Source organism: Festucalex cinctus, chromosome 3 (assembly GCF_051991245.1).
Source record: "Festucalex cinctus isolate MCC-2025b chromosome 3, RoL_Fcin_1.0, whole genome shotgun sequence".
NCBI lineage: Eukaryota > Metazoa > Chordata > Actinopteri > Syngnathiformes > Syngnathidae > Festucalex > Festucalex cinctus.
The window spans coordinates 32,957,362-32,978,420 of record NC_135413.1 but is presented as its reverse complement, the minus strand read 5'-3'; the positions used below and the strand labels follow the sequence as shown (position 1 = coordinate 32,978,420).

At 34.6% G+C, this 21,059-nt stretch overlaps 1 protein-coding gene across 1 annotated transcript in view; it reads left to right on the top strand.

Annotated features, from left to right (window-relative positions):
• LOC144016545 (calcium-dependent secretion activator 2-like) overlaps nt 1-21,059 on the top strand; it is an 81,747-nt gene that overhangs the window by 21,197 nt on the left and 39,491 nt on the right. The window contains exons 6-13 of the mRNA XM_077517796.1: nt 373-494; nt 1,270-1,381; nt 1,464-1,603; nt 5,753-5,819; nt 5,901-6,009; nt 6,098-6,268; nt 13,319-13,458; nt 20,792-20,979. Of these exons, the coding sequence (XP_077373922.1) occupies nt 373-494; nt 1,270-1,381; nt 1,464-1,603; nt 5,753-5,819; nt 5,901-6,009; nt 6,098-6,268; nt 13,319-13,458; nt 20,792-20,979 (1,049 nt within the window). The remainder of the gene's footprint in view (nt 1-372; nt 495-1,269; nt 1,382-1,463; nt 1,604-5,752; nt 5,820-5,900; nt 6,010-6,097; nt 6,269-13,318; nt 13,459-20,791; nt 20,980-21,059) is intronic.

Below are 21,059 nucleotides of genomic sequence, written 5' to 3'. Positions count from 1 at the left end.
TTCGTGTCGTTTTGGCCGTTTCCAGAAGTCTGTCAAAGACAAACTAGTTTTTGTGCTAGATTTTAATTCTTTGCATATTTTATATTCATATCTGTACTTTTGCAAATAGTTTTATTTTGTTGCTCTTTTTTTTTTTTAAAAAAATTCTGCTGGAAGTTCCGTTAACTTCTTTGCGGGATTTTCCTAAGGGATCAATAAAGTTTGATCAAATCTAAATACAACACCATAACAAAAAAAAAAAAAAAACATTTTTCTCCGTTTCCAGCGGTCCGCCAAAGACAAACGAGTTTTTTTGTGATTTTAGTCAAATTTGAAGCAGGCACGCACGCCAGACGCATCAAAAAGGTTGAAGTTGTGGCCGGTTGTGTTCAGGTGGTGATCGTGGAGGTTCAGGGTCTGAAGTCGGTGGCCCCCAATCGGATCGTCTACTGCACTATGGAGGTGGAAGGCGGCGACAAGCTGCAGACGGACCAGGCCGAAGCCTCCAGGCCGCAGTCAGTTCACATTTTCTTTTTGGGGGGTTTTCCGTCATCGAGAAAAAGTCGCACAGATTTAAGGTTATTTTAGTTCACGGAAACTTTCTTTTCTTACTTAGCTTGTAAACCCTAAAATGAGTTAATTTTCATGCATAATAAGCTAAAATGCTTTAAGAGTCTCTGCAGGAATGATATTATTATCATAATTTGCAATTTTTGCGCTCACATTGTACCAAATGAGTATTTTGTGTGTACTTTACATGCAAATCAAAGCCTGCATGCAAAGGGGGGAGAGAGTGAGAGAGAAAAAAGACTGCTGAATGAACAATTCTGAGCTCTCTAAAAAAAAAATAATAATAATAAATAAATACAAAATAAAAAACCTGACAAAAATGAATATTTTGTGACTGAAAGTGGACTATAACTGACTGACTATCATTTAAAAATGGCAAATAAAATGATCACTAAATTACAGAAAAATCATTCATTCCTTCCTCTCTTTAATCTTTCCTCTGGTCTCTTTGAGATCTCCCTAATCTGTTATGCTTTTTTTTTTTTTTTAAATGTTGGTTTTGTTACCATTTGGGTTTGCAGATTGCCGGATTTCACTTTTGCTTCATCTTTCTTTCCTTTGATCTTTCCTCTGGCAAGACTGTCAAGTACTCGTTGGATTTTTTTTATTAGGTTTGAGCTGGACCCGTGCCTGATGTTGAACGGGAAGGAAGGCGGCCATTTTGGTTGCCCAAGTACCATAACGCTGCTGATGGTAATTTTATTTTTGCGTGTGTTTGAGGTGGGCCACGCAGGGCGACTTCTGCACCACGCACCCGCTGCCCTCCGTCAAAGTCAAGCTGTTCATGGAGAACACGGGCGTCCTGGCCCTGGAGGACAAGGAGCTGGGCCGAGTGAGTCCCCGCCCCCTCCGAGCTTTCGGATGGCTTCCGGTGGGGCGTCGTTCGGTCTTAACGAGCTGGTCTTCCCTTCCAGGTGGTCCTGAAGCCCACCAGCAACGGGCCCAAGCAGGCCGACTTCCACCGCATGCTGGTCCCCAAGAACAGCCAGGACGGCGAGCTGAGGATCAAACTGGCCGTGCGCATGGACAAACCGCCCAACATGAAGCACAGCGGGTGAGTCGGCAAAAAAAACAACTATCATTTGCGTCACTTGTATTCGACGTTATTTTAGTTCACGGACACTAACAAAAATTCACATTTTGTTCACAAAATAAAAATAGAAACAAAAATGCTTTTTAAAAAAGGGAAACTAAATGAAACTACATTTGATGTTTACAAAACTAACTCATTTGTGGAGAAATTGCGTGGGAATGCTGAATGCTAAGATTTGAATGCATGTGGAATGCTTATGAATTCAATTGAGAGATAAATTATGAAATTATGATCTGGTTACTGGACAATGCGCTTTACCAACTATGCCATCTGATAATGATGATATTATTATATTGCAGTGCTTCTCAAATAGTGGGGCGGGCCCCCCAGGGGGGGCGAGGCTTCGTCAAGGGGGACGCGTTTGACCTCGGGGAACATGCTTTTTTATTTTTTATTTTATTTTTATTTATTTTTTTTACCGTCTTAGAATAAAGTGCAGTTGCACCTCCACTACGTTAGGGGGCAGTGGCGTTCTCATTGACAGAGTGTGCGCTGGGAGCATTGATGGCATGATAGAAAATAATTGCGAAACACTATTTTAGCAAAAAATGTCTCGTCTTTGGTCATGAATTGAACGCATGAGCTTTTGCGGATGATTTGAAATGTGATTTGAAGTCAATTTCTTTTGATATGAAGCGGACGTTTGAAAGTGTGTCACACAGAAGTGACATCATCGAGCAGCAGCCAATAGAAAAGCATTTTCAGATGATGTCACTCCCATGCTGTTTTTGGAATATTGCGCACAAGTAGTACAAATTAAAAAAACAAAAACAAATTGTAAAACTATGGTAACTACAATTAAACTAAAACAAAGCATGTATTAAATAACTAAAACTAATAAAAACTAAAAATCAGAACCACCCTGAAAACTAAAACTAACTCAATGTAAAAACAAAACAAAAAAACTCAAAACGAAATCAAAACTAAACAAAAATGAAAAATTCCAAAACGATAATAATCCTGATTGTGACGTCATCCAATGGTTGGCCATCATCCGGTGTGACTTGAGTGTGCAGACGTCGCCCCCTGCTGGGAAAGGAGGAAGCACGCAATCATTCAAAAAATAAAAAAATTAAAAAACAGCCTGTAAAATGACTTGACACTGGATTGGCATTTTGTTGATGAATATTAGTCCTGCATAATTTAACCGCCAAAACTTTTTTTTAATGCAATAAACAAGGTACTACTATTCAACTTTGTAATATTATTTAACAAGTTATTGGATTGTGGCAGAAATATATATATATTAAAAAAAAAAAAAAAAAAAAAAAAAAAATTCATTGTAAGAGCTGTCAAAACTGAGCGCCATTTTTTTTCTTAAAAAAAAAATACAATGAACTTTTCTAAGGTTTATGTTTTAATAGCTAAAGTTGATTTTTATGTTTAAAAACAAAAATGCCTCGTGACAAAAAAAATGGGGTATTTATTAAAAGCAGATTTTTATTCAATTCAGTTCTCATGCACAAATCAATATTTAATTATTTAATGTGACATTTAATTCTTACAAAAATATTTTTAAATAAAAAATTTCAATTTTAGGAGACGTTAAAATATACATGCAGTCACGTTTTTTAAGCAATTTTTTCAAATACGGTATTGATTTATTTATTTCTTTTTTTTTTACTGACAAAAATCTATGGAAATTTTATGACATATGTTAATGTTTTGGATTTTTTTTTACGAAAGCATACCTGAAATATATATTTTTTTAAAGTATTGACATTCAGAAAGTCCAAATAAAGCCTTTGCTCTGGATTTAAAGGAAATGAATAAAATGTATGTCATAAATACATTTTTATTAAAAAACAGATGCCTCTTCAAGCTTGGCTGTACAACAGATTGACCACTAGAGGGCAGCAAGACATTGTTTTCAAATCTTACAAAAACCAAAACCTGCAAAAGGACCTGTATGCGCACTTGATGGTGTAACTTGAAAATGCTCAGTTGCCATGGCAACCGCAAGGTGATCTGAGTGTTCCCCAGGTGGTTTCTTGCTGAACTCAAAGGGCAAATTTGCAGATGGAAGCAAGTAGCGCTCTTTCACTCACTTCCTTTTTTTTTTTTTTTCTTCTTGTTGTTGTTGTTGACATTTCGCGACACGTCCTTGTTTTTCCACATTTTGTTTGTCATTCGGTTGCCTGCAGTTTTGTTTTCTTTTTGTCAAGTTTAGTCAAGTAGATTTGTCACTTTATCATCGCGTGATATATTAGAAAATGTACACGCGGATTCGTCACCAAAAAAAAGGAGTGTGGAGGGGATTTAAAAATAATTGACCAATTATTATGAGATGAATTAACCTGTTTTTTGCTTGACTTTAAACGAACAAAAACGTTATTATGTGTTTGTTTTTAATTTTACGAGTTACAATGTCAAATACGGCAAATATTTCTTACTTTTGGATTTTCTGTTTTGGTTTTGAAATGACATGGAATGTGTGATCTGTGATTATTATTATTATTATTATTATTATTTAATTGTAAGTCGAGGTGCATCATCTGACAGATGTTTTTGATTTATTTTGTTCTGAATGAACGTCCATTTCCAGGAGAAAGTCCCTGCACAACCAAAAGTCTTTTTTTTTTTTTTTAATTTCTAATGAATGAAGGTGCGATGAAGAGAAAGCGTAAATATGATGTTGTGGATGTTAAAAGTGCGGCGTGCGAAAATCTTTTCGGCTGGAGTGTCTGACGAGTTGACGAGTTGACACGTGTTGACCCGCTTTTGCGCTCCGGCCTTGACTTCAAGCCTTTTCTTTCTTTTTTTCTTTCTCCAGCATTTGATTGAATTTTTTATTTTTTTATTGATTTTTTTTCTTTCTTCTCTGTCTTGCATTGACGCTGACAACTCGGATTTCCCGATTCATTTTCATCGTCGCCCGTGAACGTTGATTGGCAGCATGTTGACATGCAAAATGCGCAGAAAATTCAAGATGAAAAAAAATCTAATGAAATAAATAAATAGTCGTGCAACTTTGCAAGTCAAGATGATTAAAAGTGGAGCTGTCAAACGAGGACATTTCTTAATCCGATTAATCACATCTTAGAATTTTGATTAATTTGATGAGCGCCTGTTAGGTATTTAATTCTTTTGACACGCTCATCATCCTCTTTTCTAATCAGTTAATGACTTGCATAATTTCAAATGGAAAAAAATAAATAAATGAGCCCAATAGTTTGACATGAAGAAATATTCTGAATGTCGTTCGCAGGCATTTATGAAATACTTAATTGCTCAAACAACCTGTGCTCCCTTTTAATGAACATCCGTCCGCTGTCGGCTAAAGGATCATCTGCGGTCAAAATTCATAGTGCGGTTAATCTGCGTTAATATATGATTGTCATCTTTTTTTTTTGTTTTTTTTTTGTGATTGATTAATTACCGGTCGTTAACTCTTTCACCTTGACAGCGCGAATTTAGAAGATGTATTTTCTCATTGAATTTAGCGAGCGATAAAAATGAAAAAAAAAGTGAAAAAATGCCAATTAATGCAGTTAATTAATAACTAATCATTTTAATTTTTAATTGAATTGAACAATTATTAATCAATTAATAATCATATTATATATTGATATATCAATATATATTATATTAATAATTATTTTAATTTTTAATTTAATTGTAACTTATCTATAATTATAATTAGTAATTAATATTTTTATATTAATTATATATTATATATTATTATAATTGTTTAAATTTTTTATTTGATTTAAATTTAATATAATTAATAATTATAATAATTATTGTACTTTTTAATTTAATTACATTTTTTAATTATTATAATTTAATTAATAATTATATTGTATATTATATGATTATAATAGATATATTAATTATAATTGTTTTAATTTTTAATTCAATTTTAATTTCTAATTATTATAAATAATTAATTACTTAATGCCGTTTTTAAAATAAAGAAGCAAAATTTCTTTTGTCGTTAAAATGATCTTCAATTTGTTTTTGGGGAGAATATTATGTATGCTGGCATTGGTACTTACTTTGTATTTGTATCAGTGACTACGCAAGGGTTGGTCCGGTACTACAAGTTTTATCGAATACTAATGAGAAAAATATTTATTGATGCAAGCTTTGTTTTTTGTTTTTTTTAAGCTATTTGTATGCGCTTGGACATCGCGTGTGGAAACGCTGGAAAAGGCGATACTTTGTTCTGGTCCAGGTAAGCGCCACTTCCAAGTCAGCTAGCATGTCCATCCCGCTATTTGGTGTCGGCCATTTTGTTTGTTTGTTTGCGGCGCAGGTGAGCCAGTACACGTTCGCCATGTGCAGCTACCGCGAGAAGAAGCCGGAACCTCACGAGCTGATGCAGCTGGAAGGCTACACGGTCGACTACTGCCCCCCGCAGCCAGGTCGGGGAATAACGGATTCCCGCAAATAGCCGACCAACGACGCCCCTTCTCATTTGCATACGCGTCGCGCGTGAACGTACGTTGGCAGGCCTGCAGGGCGGCCGCGTCTTCTTCAACGCGGTGCGCGAGGGCGACCTGGTGGTGTTCGCCTGCGACGACGAGCAGGACCGCCTCCTGTGGGTCCAGGCCATGTACCGGGCCACCGGCCAGTCCTACAAGCCCACGACGGCGAACCACGACAGGCCCGCCTCCAACGTCGGTGAGCGCCTCGTCGTCTCCTTTCAAATGTTCTCATCTTTTCCTGACTTTCGTTCATATGGCGACCACCAAGGTTGCTTTAGGAAACCAAAACTCACAGAAAAAAAAAACTAAATCTAAAATTAAAAAAAACAAAAAAACAATTTGGTTAATGAAAAAAAAAAAAAAACTAAGGAAAAAACTAAAACTATAATAATTTGTAAATAAGTTTACAAAATAAAATACAAATGAAAACAAACGAAAAAAGAACCTAAAATTCAAAAAAACTATTTCGTTAACAAAATAAACTAAAAACAAAAAGTAACGAAAAAAACTAACACTTAAATTAATAAATTTCGTTCACGAAATAAAATAAAAATGAAAATTTTGTTAGCGAAATAAATTAAAAACGAAGGCTAACAACAAAAACAAACAACGTTGTTTACGGATTAAAATAAAAACGAAAACTAACCAAAAAAAAATAAAATAACGAATGCTAATGAGAAAACACTAAAATTGAAATTAAAATTTTTTTTTTATAAAATAAAAACAAAAACTAAGGAAAAAACTAAAATTAAAAAAATCGTTTACAAATTAAAATAAAAATTAAAACAAATGAAAAAACTAAAATAAAAATAAAAAACTATTTCGTTAACAAAATAAACTAACAAAAAAACTAACACTAAAATTCAAAAAACAATTTTGTTAACGAAATAAATTAAAAATGAAAATTTCATTTGCGAAATAAAATAAAAACGAAAACTAATGAAAAAATGTAAATTAAAAAAAAAACTATTTCGTTAACAAAATAAAATAAAAATGAAAACTAACTTTTTGACTCTGCAAGGCGCTCGTGGGCACCGAATGGGAAAGATGAAGTGCAAGTTGTCCGCCAAATAGCGTGCTCGCGTTTGAAGCAGGCAAAAGCCACATCGGGTCGATTTGTTTATGTTGACGACTTAACTTGACTTTGACAGTCAAGCGGGAGAAAAATGCGCATGCGCCTCGTTAACGCTAACGAGCGAGGGAGCGCGCGCGATCGACCCGCGTGACCCCGCCTCCTTTTGTTTGTCGTTTTCCTCTTTTGGACTCGTCGTACGAATGGTTGCCCTTGCGCAAAACTTTTTTTTCATTCATCAGTTTGAAAAGTCTTTTTTTTTTGTTTGCGACTGTTGTCCTTTGAAAGCAATTTGCGATTTGATCATCTCGTTTGACGTTGAACTTTGGCCTCCGTCGAGCTTTTTCGAGTGGCAGTGAAAGCAAAATGCTTTTTAATTAACTTTGGCGAAAAGACGATTGTCACTTGAGTTGTGAAGAGACGACGATGCACAATCAAACTGCTGCAAACGGGAAAACACTCTTCAAGTACGACAAACGGCACACACAAAAAAAAGATATTTTTCACATTTTCGAGGGTTTTAAAAAAAAAAAAAAAAATATTTTTTATTTTTTATTTTTTTACGGCGACTTGGCAAACTTCACGCACGCACGTTGACGAGTTTCTCCCGTTTGTCTGGGATGCAAATCGGCGAGTTCGTCCACTTCATTGACCAAAAGAGTGAAAATTGCTCACTTCATTCATTCACTTGAATTCAGTTAATTATTATTAATAATCCAATAATAACATTCTAATTATTATTATTTTCATTATTATATTTATATTATTTTATATGTATATTATACTTATTTTTATTTTTAATTAATTTAATTTAATTATAATATATAATGTTATATGTAATATAATAATAATAATTTAATTAATTACAATTATTAAATTAAAAAAATAAATACAATTCAATATTTTGTTTTTATTATTATTATTATTATTAGTAGTAGTAGTAATATATTAATATATTTATAATGTGATCATATTAATTACTTTTTTTATTTTAATGAAATAATTAACTTTTGAGAAAAAACAATTGTCACTTCTTGTTGCTATTTGAAATAGTGATAGACCGATATGGTTTTTTTTCAAGGCAGATACCGATTCAATTTTCAATTATTAGTAGTCAAAGACACCGATAACCGATATTAAAAGCCGATATTCATTTGCAGTGAAAGAGAAAATAAAATAAAAAATAACATGACGATTAAAATGTCGAGATTGAGACAATTTGAAGTCAAACAAGCTCTGAAAACGATTAATTGATTATCCCAAATAATGATTGCTTATTTGTCGATGAATCGTTGCAGACTTTGAGCTTGTTGTCCGATGACGCAAACGTTCCGAACACGTCGTCGTGCTTGCCTGTCAAAACCGAGACGAGTCCTGTTGGGTTTTTTTTTTTTAATCCGCCGACGTCCGCCAGCTGCGTCTTTTTTCCAAACTCTGTTTTTTGTTTTTTTTCCCCGACTCACATCCGCGGCTCGGCGAACGGCCGTCCGATATCGTCCGGCGAACCCGTCGTGGCTCATCAGCGTCTCGGTGCGACGGTCTGTCGTGCGCGCGCAGCCGGAAAGCGGAAAGGTCGCGGCGTCGATAATCTGCCGTCGGCCCCTCCGCCGCCGCCTGTCACATGGATGTGACCGTCGCCGTGACGACCGCTTATACACGGGAGCAAGACGGCGCGCGAAACGCCACCGTCACACCTCGGCACGCCTGCTGACAGATTTCATATTCGTCAGCGACATGCGCCGCGGAAAAGAAAACCTCTTTTTTTTTTTTTTTTTTTTTTAACCAGTTTCCAATTTTAGTTGATTTTGGAATAAACAAACTACAAAAAAATCACTTTAATATATAGTTTTTTTTTTTAATATGTTATTTTATTTTTAATGTAATTCATTATATTTAACATAAAAAACACGTATAAATCCATCTTTGGAACACTTAAAACATTTAAAATAGAACGTATTTATCCGTCTTTGGCAGCAAATGAGTTAAAAAAAAAAAAAGTCTTGAATGTGGAGAAATGAAATTTTATGGACTATGCAACTATTTCATATCCCATTTCTCCTCAACGTCATTTAGACGTTGGCTCCTCCCCACTTTTTTATTTTTTGAATTTATTTATTTATTTTAAATAATCTTGTCAGCCAATGATGACGCTGAGAAAGGGAAAAAAAATAATATTTTTTTATATATATTTTATAATAATAATAATAAACAATAATAATTAATAATAAATATATAAATAAATAAATATATGAAATATAAATAAAAGCAAATAATAAAGAGAAAAAAATCTAAAAAAATTACAAATAAATGAAAGAGAAAGGAAAAAAGAAAAAAAAAATCATAAGACAGAGTTCAGAGAGGTGGGCGGGGTTGTTGCTCCTCCCTCCTCCTCGGCTGCCTTGAGCTTGTCGGAGGAAATCATAATAAGCCGTCGGGCGCTAATCAATAAGTTGATAAGTCTAGTTTGACCTCAGCCATAGCCTGGAGTTGCGTGCGCCCCACTTTTAATTGTTCTTGGGGCGCCTCCGAACGCCATCTGGGCCAGGACCAAGCCCCCCCCCCCCCCCCCAAACACCCTCAACACGCACACGCGCGCAAGATAATAGCTGAAAGTTGACAGGCGTCAAGCGGCGTCGATCAATAAGCGCCGCCTCGCCTTCGCTTTTAGTTTTTTTGTTTGTCGTCCACCTTTTCTCTTCTTCTTCTTCGCGCTTCCCTCAAATGGCCGCCGTGTCGAGTAAAGTGACCTACATCGGAATTGGAAAGGAGGCGAAAAAAAAGAAAAAGGCCCCGCCCACCCTCCACCTCACGCCCTCGCCAGGAAAATCAGGAAATGATGGCAATTTTATTATGTCCAATTTTGAATGTCATTTTTGCTTTTTGAAGTAATTTTTTTCCCTCAAACAATAAGATAAATTGCTTCAATCAAAATGTCAAATTCCAGTTGTTTTTTTTTATGATTTGAAATATTGTTGTATATTTCATGTTTGATTAATCTTTTTATAATTTTATTTGCTTTTGAATTATTTTTTTCGTCGAGAAAATACTTTTCACATCCAAGTCTGAAAAGTTTCTGCTTTGTTTGATGAATTTTTTGATGGAAGATTTTTTTTTTGTTAAGAAAAATAATAGCAAACAATAGTGTTGGATGTAGGACCTTTATAAGTTCTTATTATTATTATTAGTTATTAATTTTTATTAGTAGTAATTACAAATTATTAGTTTTAAAATTTTGTTTAAAAAAAAAATCCTGGAAAGAAAACTGCGATTTTTTTTTTTTTTTTTTTTTTTTTTTTTTTTTTTTTTTTTAAATTGGAGCGACCATTTATTTTTCTTTGGTCACTTTATTTTGATTTTTTTTCATTGATAAAAATAATTCATTTTTTTCATCATAAAGCTAATTAATCAGTTTTAACATGAAGCATTCACATATTATTCATATTAAGAAAAAAAATATTCAAATAGAAAAAAAAAAGTCAAAATGAAAAGTTTTTTTTTTTTTTTTTTTTTTTAAATCATAATGCCCCAAAACAATGAAAAATGTGTTGATTCAAGTTGATTCATTCAACCTGATTGCAATATTTTCATGTGAAGTGGCTTTTTATGTTTGTTTTTCTCTATTTCGTAAGAGCAGTTGTTTCATTGGATTGCAAAGTGACCTACATCGGAATTGGACGGGCGCACAATTCAGGCCCCGCCCCCTCCTCCTCCAGCCACAGGCCAAAGCATAATAATAAAAAAAAAAAATCAGATGAGTATCTGATTGTGTAAATTTCACTTTTGCTGTCTTTTCTCCCGCGTGGGACAAAAGCCACAAAGGCGGCAAATGTGCGGACGAGTGCATGCGGGGGTGAACAGGCGGCAGCGGTGGCGGGTCGCAAATGTCTGGCGGGGGCCTTCTTCCTCTTTTTTTTTTTTTTTCCCTCTTCCTCTTGTTCTTTGAGAAAGACCAAAACAAAATGGCAGTGTTGCAAATAAAAGGCGGAGTCCCGCGGGCGCGGACGCTCTTTGCGTCTTTTGTGCGGCCGCGTCCCATTTCCCGACAAACGCGCGCCGCCGTTAGCCGACTGCAAATGACTTGCCTTCGTTTTGATGCTACTTTCCTAATTGTCTCGCGTTGGCGCTTTTCCACTCCAGAAAATTGGACTCAATTCCCAATTTCTTGTTGTTGTTGTCGTCAGTGCAAACGACACAATTTGAATTTTTCTGAGCCGGTCATCTTTCATATGATTGTGTTGATTTCCCTTTAAAGTCGTAAACGTTGCGCAATTCTTTTCGGACTTGTTGACTTTTTTTTCTTGACATTTCCTATTCATATTTCTGTATGATGATGCAGGCTTGTATTTGGCCACACCTAACATACTGTATTCGGAAAAGGAGTAGCTTTTTTTTGTATTTTCATATTTTATTAAATTCAATTTTAATTAAATTATTACATTGATTAAATTAAACTAATATTTTAATATTTTTGTAGTTTTTTTATTTTAATATTTTATTAAATTTAAATTATATTATTCAATAAATTAAATGAAACTAATATTTTAATATTTTTGTAGCTTTTTAAAATTTTACAATTTTATTAAATTCGTTGAATCATTAAATTGAATTGAAATGAAATGAAATTAATATTTTGATTTTTTTGTAGCTTTTTTATTTTTATATTTTATCAAATTAATTAAATTGTTAAATTAAATTCTAATTAAATTACACTAATATTTTAATATTTTTTGCAGCTTTTTTATTTTAATATTTTATCAAATTAATCAAATGATTCAATTTAATTTAAATTAAATTAATTAAATGACAGTAATATTTTAATATTTTCTGCAGCTTTTCCCCCCCCCAAAATCGGATCAGACGTGTTTGAGGGGAAACGTGGGAATGTTGAGCACAAAAAAAAAAAAAAGGTGGACAGCAAAATGTTTCTGTCTGACGCATCACCGATATGAAACTCGTCTTTAGCGTTTGAGCGCCTCCTCGGCGACCGCTCCCGCTGTTTTGTTTGCGCGTTGGCGACGTGACAAGACGATCGGTCGCCAAAGGAGGTGACAAACGCTCGCTCGGCCCGTGTTGACGCGAGGAAATGTCGCCAAATGTGGCCGCCGGCTGTTTTGCTTCTCACTTTCCTCGTCCTGATTTGCAAAAACATACGTACGGAAACACGTTTTGGAATCAAACGTTTTCCTGGCACACTTGAACGCAGCATCGTCAAGCCTCAGCTTGGGAGCGACTGACTCAAAAGTGGCGATTGTCGCATCATTTGATCAGAAAAGTACAAACCGTATTTGGCCAAGTGGCATTTTTGCTCATTCCTAAAAATTGAGGCAAAATACAACAAATTGCAAATGAACAACGGCTCCTAAATGTTTTAATATTGCAATTTGTTTGTTTCTGCACATTGGAGCTGCTATTCAATTTGTTGCACCATCAAAAAAATAAATACATAAATAATAATAATAAATATACATGATTCATGTATTAAAATTAATTAGTTTGCTTATTCTTAATAATAATAATAATAATAAAATAGAAACCACCAAGATAAAGCTTTAAATGCAGCTAATGATTGTGTTGGTTTCCCTTTAAAGTCGTAAACGTTGCGCAATTCTTTTCGGACTTGTTGACTTTTTCTTGACATTTCCTATTCATATTTACGTATGATGATGCAGGCTTGTATTTTGCCACGTGTGACATACTGTGTTAGGAAAAGGACAAGTTATTTTATTTTAATATTTTACTAAATTATTACATTTAAATTTAAATTATTAAAATAATTAAATTAAGGTAATATTTTACTATTTTCTGTAGCTTTTTTATTTTAATTTTGTATTGAATTAATAAAATTTTCATTTTAATTATTAAATTAAACTATTTTTTTTGTATTTTTTTTTAAATCTTATTTTATTTTTCCAAACGTAAACATACAGTATTGGGAAAAGGAGAAGTGTAGTTTTTATTTTATTTTAATGTTTTACTAATTCAATTACATTATGAAATTAAATTCAATTAAATTATTAAATTAATGAAACTAAGATTTCAATTTTTTTGTAGCTTTTATTATTATTATTATTATTATTATTATTATTTTGCAACATACCTAATTAGGAAAAGGACAGCAAGCTCCACTTTTGGAAATGTGAAATTTATGGGTTTTTGTTTGTTTTTGTTTTTCAGGTGTGGACCCGTGCGAGCGTCAGGACGTGGAGGATCTCGTGTCGTCGTCGTCTCCGAGCCGTTTCGACCACGCTCGCCTCTTCGCCATTTTGCAGACGCAAACGCTGAAGCACCGCATGAACGACTCCTTCTCCTGCCTGGTACGCAACACGCGCATGCACGACATATAACATAACATAACATAACAGAACACGGCATGGCTCCGTGGTAGAGTGGTCGTCTCCCATCTCCCATATGTAAAGACAAGTCGAATAGAATAAAAAGACTTTATTATCATTGCAACAAGTAGAACCAAATTGGAGTATGCAGAAAGGTTATTTTAGTTCACTAAAACTAACGGAAAAACTACAACTAAAATTCAAAAAACAATTTCGTTAACGAAATAAAATAAAATAAAAATGAAAATGCTGTTTAAAAAACGAAAACTTACTGCAACTACATTTTATGTTTACAAAACTAAGACTATAATGATAGCAACATTTTTTGGTAATGAATTTTCAGTATGAGCCTTCAGGGATGATTTTAAACATGATTTGAAGTTGAATTATTTTGTTATTAACCCCTGGAAAAAGGCCGTTTGAGTGTGTCACACAGAAGTGACATCATCTCGCAGCAGCCAGTAGAAAAGCACCAAAAGATGATGTCACTCCTACGCTGTTTTTGAAATATTGTACACATTTTTTTTTTTAAAACTAAAACTAATACATAATCTAAATAAAACTAAACTAAAACTAAGCTTTTATTAAATAACAAAAACTAATAAAAAACAACAGAGCCACCCTGAAAACTAATTAAAACTATCTCAAATAAAAAATTCCAAAACTATAATAACCCTGCGATGCAGTCATGCGCAAAGTGCCAGCAATTAAAAACATATCAAACGAAACAAATCAGGCAATTTAACTCAATTGACTGGCAGCCATTTTGACTGAAGCAACCCCACCATTCGCTTCCAGCTGTTTTACTGGATTTTGGCAGATTTTGCAAGGCCCACAGAATATTGTCTTCTATTGCTATAAAAACATGGAAGCTCCCAAAAGAAAGATTAAAGTCTCTTCTTTCATCAGGGAAAAAAAAAAAAGTATATTTCTATCTGTTTCCATTTTGCAGCAATTAGCATTAAAATATAGTTAAGTTTCATCATTATTCACAAATGTGTTTAAAAGAGTGGGGAAAAGAGCTCGTTTTGATCTCTTATACTCTGCTGCCACCTGTTGGCAATAACTGCCATTTCATCAACCGTTCTTTGCAGTTCTGAGGATGCATCCAAGCCTTCTGTATGCTCTAGCATAAAAAAAAAAAATTAAAAAAACGTATAAATGTGTCTTTGGGACACTTAAAACCTTTAAAATAGAACATATTTATACGTCTTTGGGAGCAAAAGAGTTAAAATGAATGAAAAATCTTCCAAATAATTCTACGACAAAAACAAAAAAAAAACAAAAAAAACCCCTCTTCCTTGCCAAAACACAAGGACCGAAGATGGAGCCCTGTGGCATACCCGTGACCACATCCTGAAAAGTGGATTTTGTCAAATATATATGATATTGAAATAGACAGAAATTGAAATGGTGAATGGTTAACGGTAACTTTTCGAAGAGCTAAAAAAAAAAAACTGAACAAAAAAAAAAAAAAAGACTTTGAAAGACTGAAGTGTTTAGCGCGAAGAGTAAAGCGACGGTAATGAAGATGTTTGTGAGTCATTAGGACGACAACGTGACTTTCAAGGTGACAAAAGCAGAACGACTTGTTGTGACACTTGAAAAAATAAAAATAAAAATTGGATTCAAGTGAGCAATTTATTTCCATTATTTTTAGATATCTCTTAGATGGGAAAATAAATTAGGTAGTACAATATATATATTGTTGACCTTATGAACATTTTCAAGAAAGAAAACCAGTTAAGAAAAATAATAACATAAAAAAAAAAAAAATCATTTGATTGATTGCACTTTAAGAAGCAATTAATTGTTGCACTTAACGAGCGCTCATTTGTCCATCCGAGACGTTTAATGAGGCAAAATGGCCTTTGAATGACGGCGTTGAAGCGTGCGAGGGGGCAAAGGGGCGGAGTCTTTGTGGAGCTCTTCCTCTTCTTTTTCTCCTTCTTGCGGCTCGGCAGCAGGGGGGCGTTTGTTCTAATCAATACTTTCCGTGTCGGAACATGAGCCTCGGCGGCGGCGCGTCTCAATGGGGAAGGGGCGGGGCCGAGTGGGCGGGGCCGTTTTTTGTGTGTGTGTGAAAGCAAACAATCGTGGAGATAAGAAGACCCCCCCACTCTTCTTTTAAATCCCCTCGCTTGCACTTACTCATCACTTCACTTGTCAATCGTACGGTCAACACAAGAAATAAATAATAATTCATCATTTCCATACGTTGCCGTCTTCATGGAAGTTGTGATTTATGACCTGAGCAACGAGCGTATCTTTGCTACTCAAATTGATGTTCAAAAAAAAAAAAAAGTCAACAAATAGTCAGACGGAAACGTTTATGAGCGATGAATACGTGTGACATGTTGTGTTCTTGCATTTATTTTTTATTTTTTTTATAGTGGTCAAAATGTAGACGTGCGATTTGTTATTTCACTGATAAAAAGATGAATCGAGTCGACATGAAGGCGCACGTCCACTTCGACAACAAATATTCCGGTTTATTTTCTTTCAAGTTGCCTTTTTTTTTTGTGCAATTGAAAAGCACTTTAAAAAAATAATGTGTTGTTTTAAAACACTATACATGGATTCATATTCATATTTTTTTTTTTTTTTTTTTGTCAGTGAGGGATTATGCCTGTTTGGGATGTATTTTTATTTATTTATTTTATTATTATTATTTTTCTATATTATTTATTTTGATATTTTTATTATTTACTTTTGTATTATTTATTTATTATTGTTGTTGTTGTTGTTGTTGTTATTTATGTATTCATTCATTTTTTATTTAATTTTATATTTTCCCCATTTTTGTAGATGGCATATATGGAATATTCATCAGTGTTTTTTGAAGAATGGTTTGGCTTGGTTAAAAAACATTTATTTATATATTTATTATTTATTTATTATATTATTATATATTTATTATTTATTTGTTTATTTGTTTAAATTAAATGAATCAACAAGCATGTCCATCCTTGGCCTTAAAGATCATTTACTCAGTAGCAATACACAGTAGTTTTTTTTTGTTTTTTTGTTTGGTAGAGTGGCATCAGACGTGACTAGCTTGTCTTTTTAAGTGTTTATTTTATTTATTTATTTTTTTAATCATCCGCCGACGTCTTGTCGTCTCGCGGGCCTTTTCGCGTTCTTTTCTCGCCGTCTTCTTATCTTTGGACGCGCCGCAATTGGCCGCGGGCTTTCCCGCCAGCTGGGAAAGAAATACGGCGGCGCAGCGAGAGACGGCGGCGCCACAAGATGTTCCGCCGCCACAAAGCAGATGGCGCCGCTCGCAATTAGCCGCCAAGCGCACGCGCGCGCCTCGCCGACCTTTTCCAAGTGACCCCGCCGCCGAGAAAAGCAAAAAAAAAAAACAAAAAAAATCAGGAGGCGGATGCGTCAGCTCGGAACAGGAAGTTGACCTCCTTGTGACATCATCGTGGCCACCTACAGGCTGGTCCAAGAATGACGACCTTTTGCAACCCGAGGGCGGAAAAGGGGCAAAAAAAATAAAAAATGCACAGATTGGTCAGCTCGTTGTGCCAAAAAAAATGTTCATCTCAAATTGAAATTATTCAAGAAAAATTATCCTCATTTTGTTCAATTATCTTTGTAACTATAATAGATTTAGAATCATTGTAAGGAATCTTTTTAATTGATTAAATTTGAGCTTTTGTAGATAATTTTCTTTGACAATTTTTTTTTTTTCTTTAAGTGAATCAATTTTAAATATCAAATTATGAAATCATTCTCATGTAAGTGAATTATTCAAAATGAATTTAAATGTGATTACTTATTTAATACAATTATTTTTTTTTAGTAATAAATGTACTTTATGTGAAATAGTTTTGGCTAGGGATTTTTGATACCATTCTTTCCCCCCCCCCAAGCAATACCGATACCAAGTACCGATACTGATACCACTAGTACTTGTAATACATAAAATTTCCCCGCAAAACATTTTTTTTTCTTTTTTTTTTTTTTTGATGCAATTGTAGTTGTGTAGTTTGCTGGAATGTCCGAAGACGCACAAAATCCCCGTGGCAAGCTGTGCTTCATTTCCCGTGCGGGCGCGCCGTCGACGTTCCTCCTAATTGGCCAGCGGCGGGCAGAAAGCGCCAAACGTGCGCACGCATGCGAGGCCGCCATTACGCCGCCACGGGATTGGACGGCGGCGGCGAGAAACGCGCGCGTGTAATCAAGTCCAAGTGGGACTCCTGTGGATTTGAAAGATTGCCATGCGTTCAATATTTTCAAACACGGACAGAAAAAAAAAAAAAAAAAAGGAATGACAGTCCTGTGGCAACCGCTCATTGTTTTTTTTGTTTTTTTTTTGTCCCCCCCCCCCCCCCATTTTAACAGGAAGTGGCTTTTGTTGGACTCTATTTGTGTTCAGTGTGGAGAATAATCACAACTAGGGCTCAACCCATATGGATTTTTTTTTATTTTTTTTTATTTTGATATTTGGCAGAATAAAAATTCCAATAATTGTGAATCATCTTGCAAATATCTTCTTTGTGAATCAATACAAAGATGATCAGTCATTCGTAGAACCATACAATTATTTATGGCTATGAATGGATTGTAATGGAACTCATTGACTGGCAGCCATTATTTTCATACATAAATATATATATATATATATATATATATATATATATATATATATATATATATATATTAAATTTTATATATTTTACCATACAATTTTATATATTTGAATATATATTTTATATTTTTTAGATACGTATTATTATTTATATAATTTTAAAAATATATTTTATATACAGTATTTTATTTTTTATTTTATTTTATTTTTATACATTTTAAATTGTTTATATATATATATATATATATATATATATATATTATTATTATTATTATTATTATTTCATTATATCAAATTATTTAATTTAGCCATTATAATGTGTTGTTTTCATTAATAATTAAATTGTGAAGCAACCCCCTTTCGCTCCCAGCTGTTTTACCGGATTTTGACTGATTTTTGCAAGGTCCACAGAATATTGTGTTCTATTGCTATAAAAAAAAAAGGTGGAACCGACCAAAACAAAGGAACAAAAATTGTATTTGTCTTTTTTCTGTTTAGCATCAATTAGCATTAGAATATGTTTCATCATTATTCGCAGAATTTGTGGGGAAACAGCTTCTTTTGATCTCTTATACTCTACTGCCACCTGCTGGACCTTTTTGTAATTACGAACTTTTTTTTTTTTTTTTTTTTTTTTTCACCCATGCACTCCAGTTGAGAGGCTGCATCAAAGCCTTTTGTATGCTCTAGCATTTAAAAAAAAAATAAAAAATGTAAATCCGTTTTTGGGACACTTAAAACATTTGAAATGTAACGTATTTATACGTCTTTGGGAGCAAATGTGTTAGAGGATTGGTGTTTTTATTTTTTATTTTTTTTATACGGGTTCCACAATAGGGCAAAGCGACCTTAACTCTTCCGTATGTTTCCCTCTTGAGAACAATTTGAAGTTCGGCAAACTAATTCATCAACGACGTTTGTCGTCTTTCTTTTCATGTTTCCAGACGTTGACGCAAACTTGATGAAGCCGAGTTTTCCATTTTTTCTTTCATGTTTCCGATAAAAGCAAGACGGTTTGTTGTTGTGACCCGCGAGGCAAAAACCAGAGCCAAATGTCAACAAAAAAAAAAAAGTCATCTTCTTCTTCTCCAAGCTTGTTTGAGTGTCTTTTAAAAGAAGGTAGTGCTGTTTTTTTTTTTTTTTCTCCTTCCTCCCCTGCTGCAAACGTCCTTGAGGTGTTATTGTGTTCTTTTGTATTTACCGCTGCTTATTTGCGCGTTTTTTTTTTTTTTTTTTTGCTCTCGCTCGCTGACCTCGCTGGCTTTTGTGCGCCCGTTCAAGCACTTTTGTGACCTTTTGGCAGGCAAGCGGGAGGCGAGCAAATAAATTGCGCTCACTCCAGCGTCGAGTGTTTGGAATTGAAGCACCCGTCGTCGTACTTGAATGTTTACACGCTGGAAAAACGACGACGACGACGACGCTCGGGAAGGAAAAAATTTTTTTTTTTTTTCAAAAATCAACCGTAAGGGGAAAAATGACTTTCACCTTTTTAATGGACATGAGGGGAGAAAAACGATTATTTTGAATACTTATTGTGAATGTTGTGTTGCTCTTTTTTGTTTATCGGGGCACATTTCTGCATCTTCCAATCAAGTTTTTTTTTCTCTCTCATAAGGAATTCATCGCTTTATATTGAATATAGTCAATACAGAAAATTGGCTATCTTGTCATTTTTTTATTGTTTAATGCAAAGCAATCTTGTTTTTTTTTTAATTCTAAGCCCTACAAAAATGTAAAGAAAACGCTGATGAAAATTAATACACTTTTTAAAAATGAATACAAAACTATTTGAAATGATCTCTGGGTTGTTGGGGAAAACAACTCTCACCCGTACGCGACAATTGCTTCAACCGTCGTGTGCAGTTGAGAGGCTGCATCAAAGCATTACAACAAAATGTTTTTTTTAAATGTGTATTGTGTGCAATATTCAAAAACCACCACGTGAGCGACGTCATCTTTCGGTGCTTTTCTATTGGCTGCTGCTCGATGACATCACTTCTGTGTGACACATTTTCAATCATCCTTATTCCGATTCATATCAATGTGAATCATCACCAAATTCAATTAATTGCCAAAGATGAATTGTTTTTGTTCTGATTAAAATTTGTTTTGTAAACATAAAATGTAGTTTCAGTTATTATTATTATTTTTTTTTTTGTTTAAAGCATTTTCGTTTTTATTTGATTCTTTTTAACAAAATAGTTTTTTGATTTTTAGTTTTAGCTTTTTTCGTGAACTAAAATAAACCTTGCTGTTGAGAGGCTGAAATGAAAAATGATTTGGCCAATTTTAAGCATAACGACGCTTCGAAACGATGAATTGATCATCCAAATATTTGATGATCGATTAATTGTCGACGAATTTTGACCAATTCGGCATCGAGTCGTTTGCTTTCAATTGAACGCGAAAGCTTTGGATTTTTTGTCGCGCGTCGATGTTGTTTTTTGCCGTTTCCAAAGCGCCAATCAAATTCTTGAGCATATTTCCTACTTTTTGTCGTTGATGAATGCGTGTGCGTGCGTGTGCGTGCGTTTGGGTGAATGACGTCTCCCGTGGCAACCGCTCGTCACGCAGATTTTCCAATCCACGCTTCGGTTTCCCCGCAAGGATCCAAAACAAATTGAGCGTCTTCAAGTGTCTGACGACTGAACTTGTTGTTGCCAAAAAAACCGGACAAAATTCAAGTTGTGAGCAGTTTTTGTTGGCGTCTTGCAGGGTTGGTTGAGTCCGGGTCAGGTGTTCGTCCTGGACGAGTACTGCGCCCGCTACGGCGTTGGCGGCTGCCGGCGCCACCTGAGCTACCTCGGCGACCTGATGGACCTGTCGGAGGGCAACGCGATGGTGGACCCAACGCTGCTGCACTACAGCTACGCCTTCTGCGCCTCGCACGTGCACGGCAACAGGTCCGGTTTACACTTTTTTTATTATTCAAATATTGTTATTATTATTACTAATAACATTTGGATACAGTCAACTTGATTAG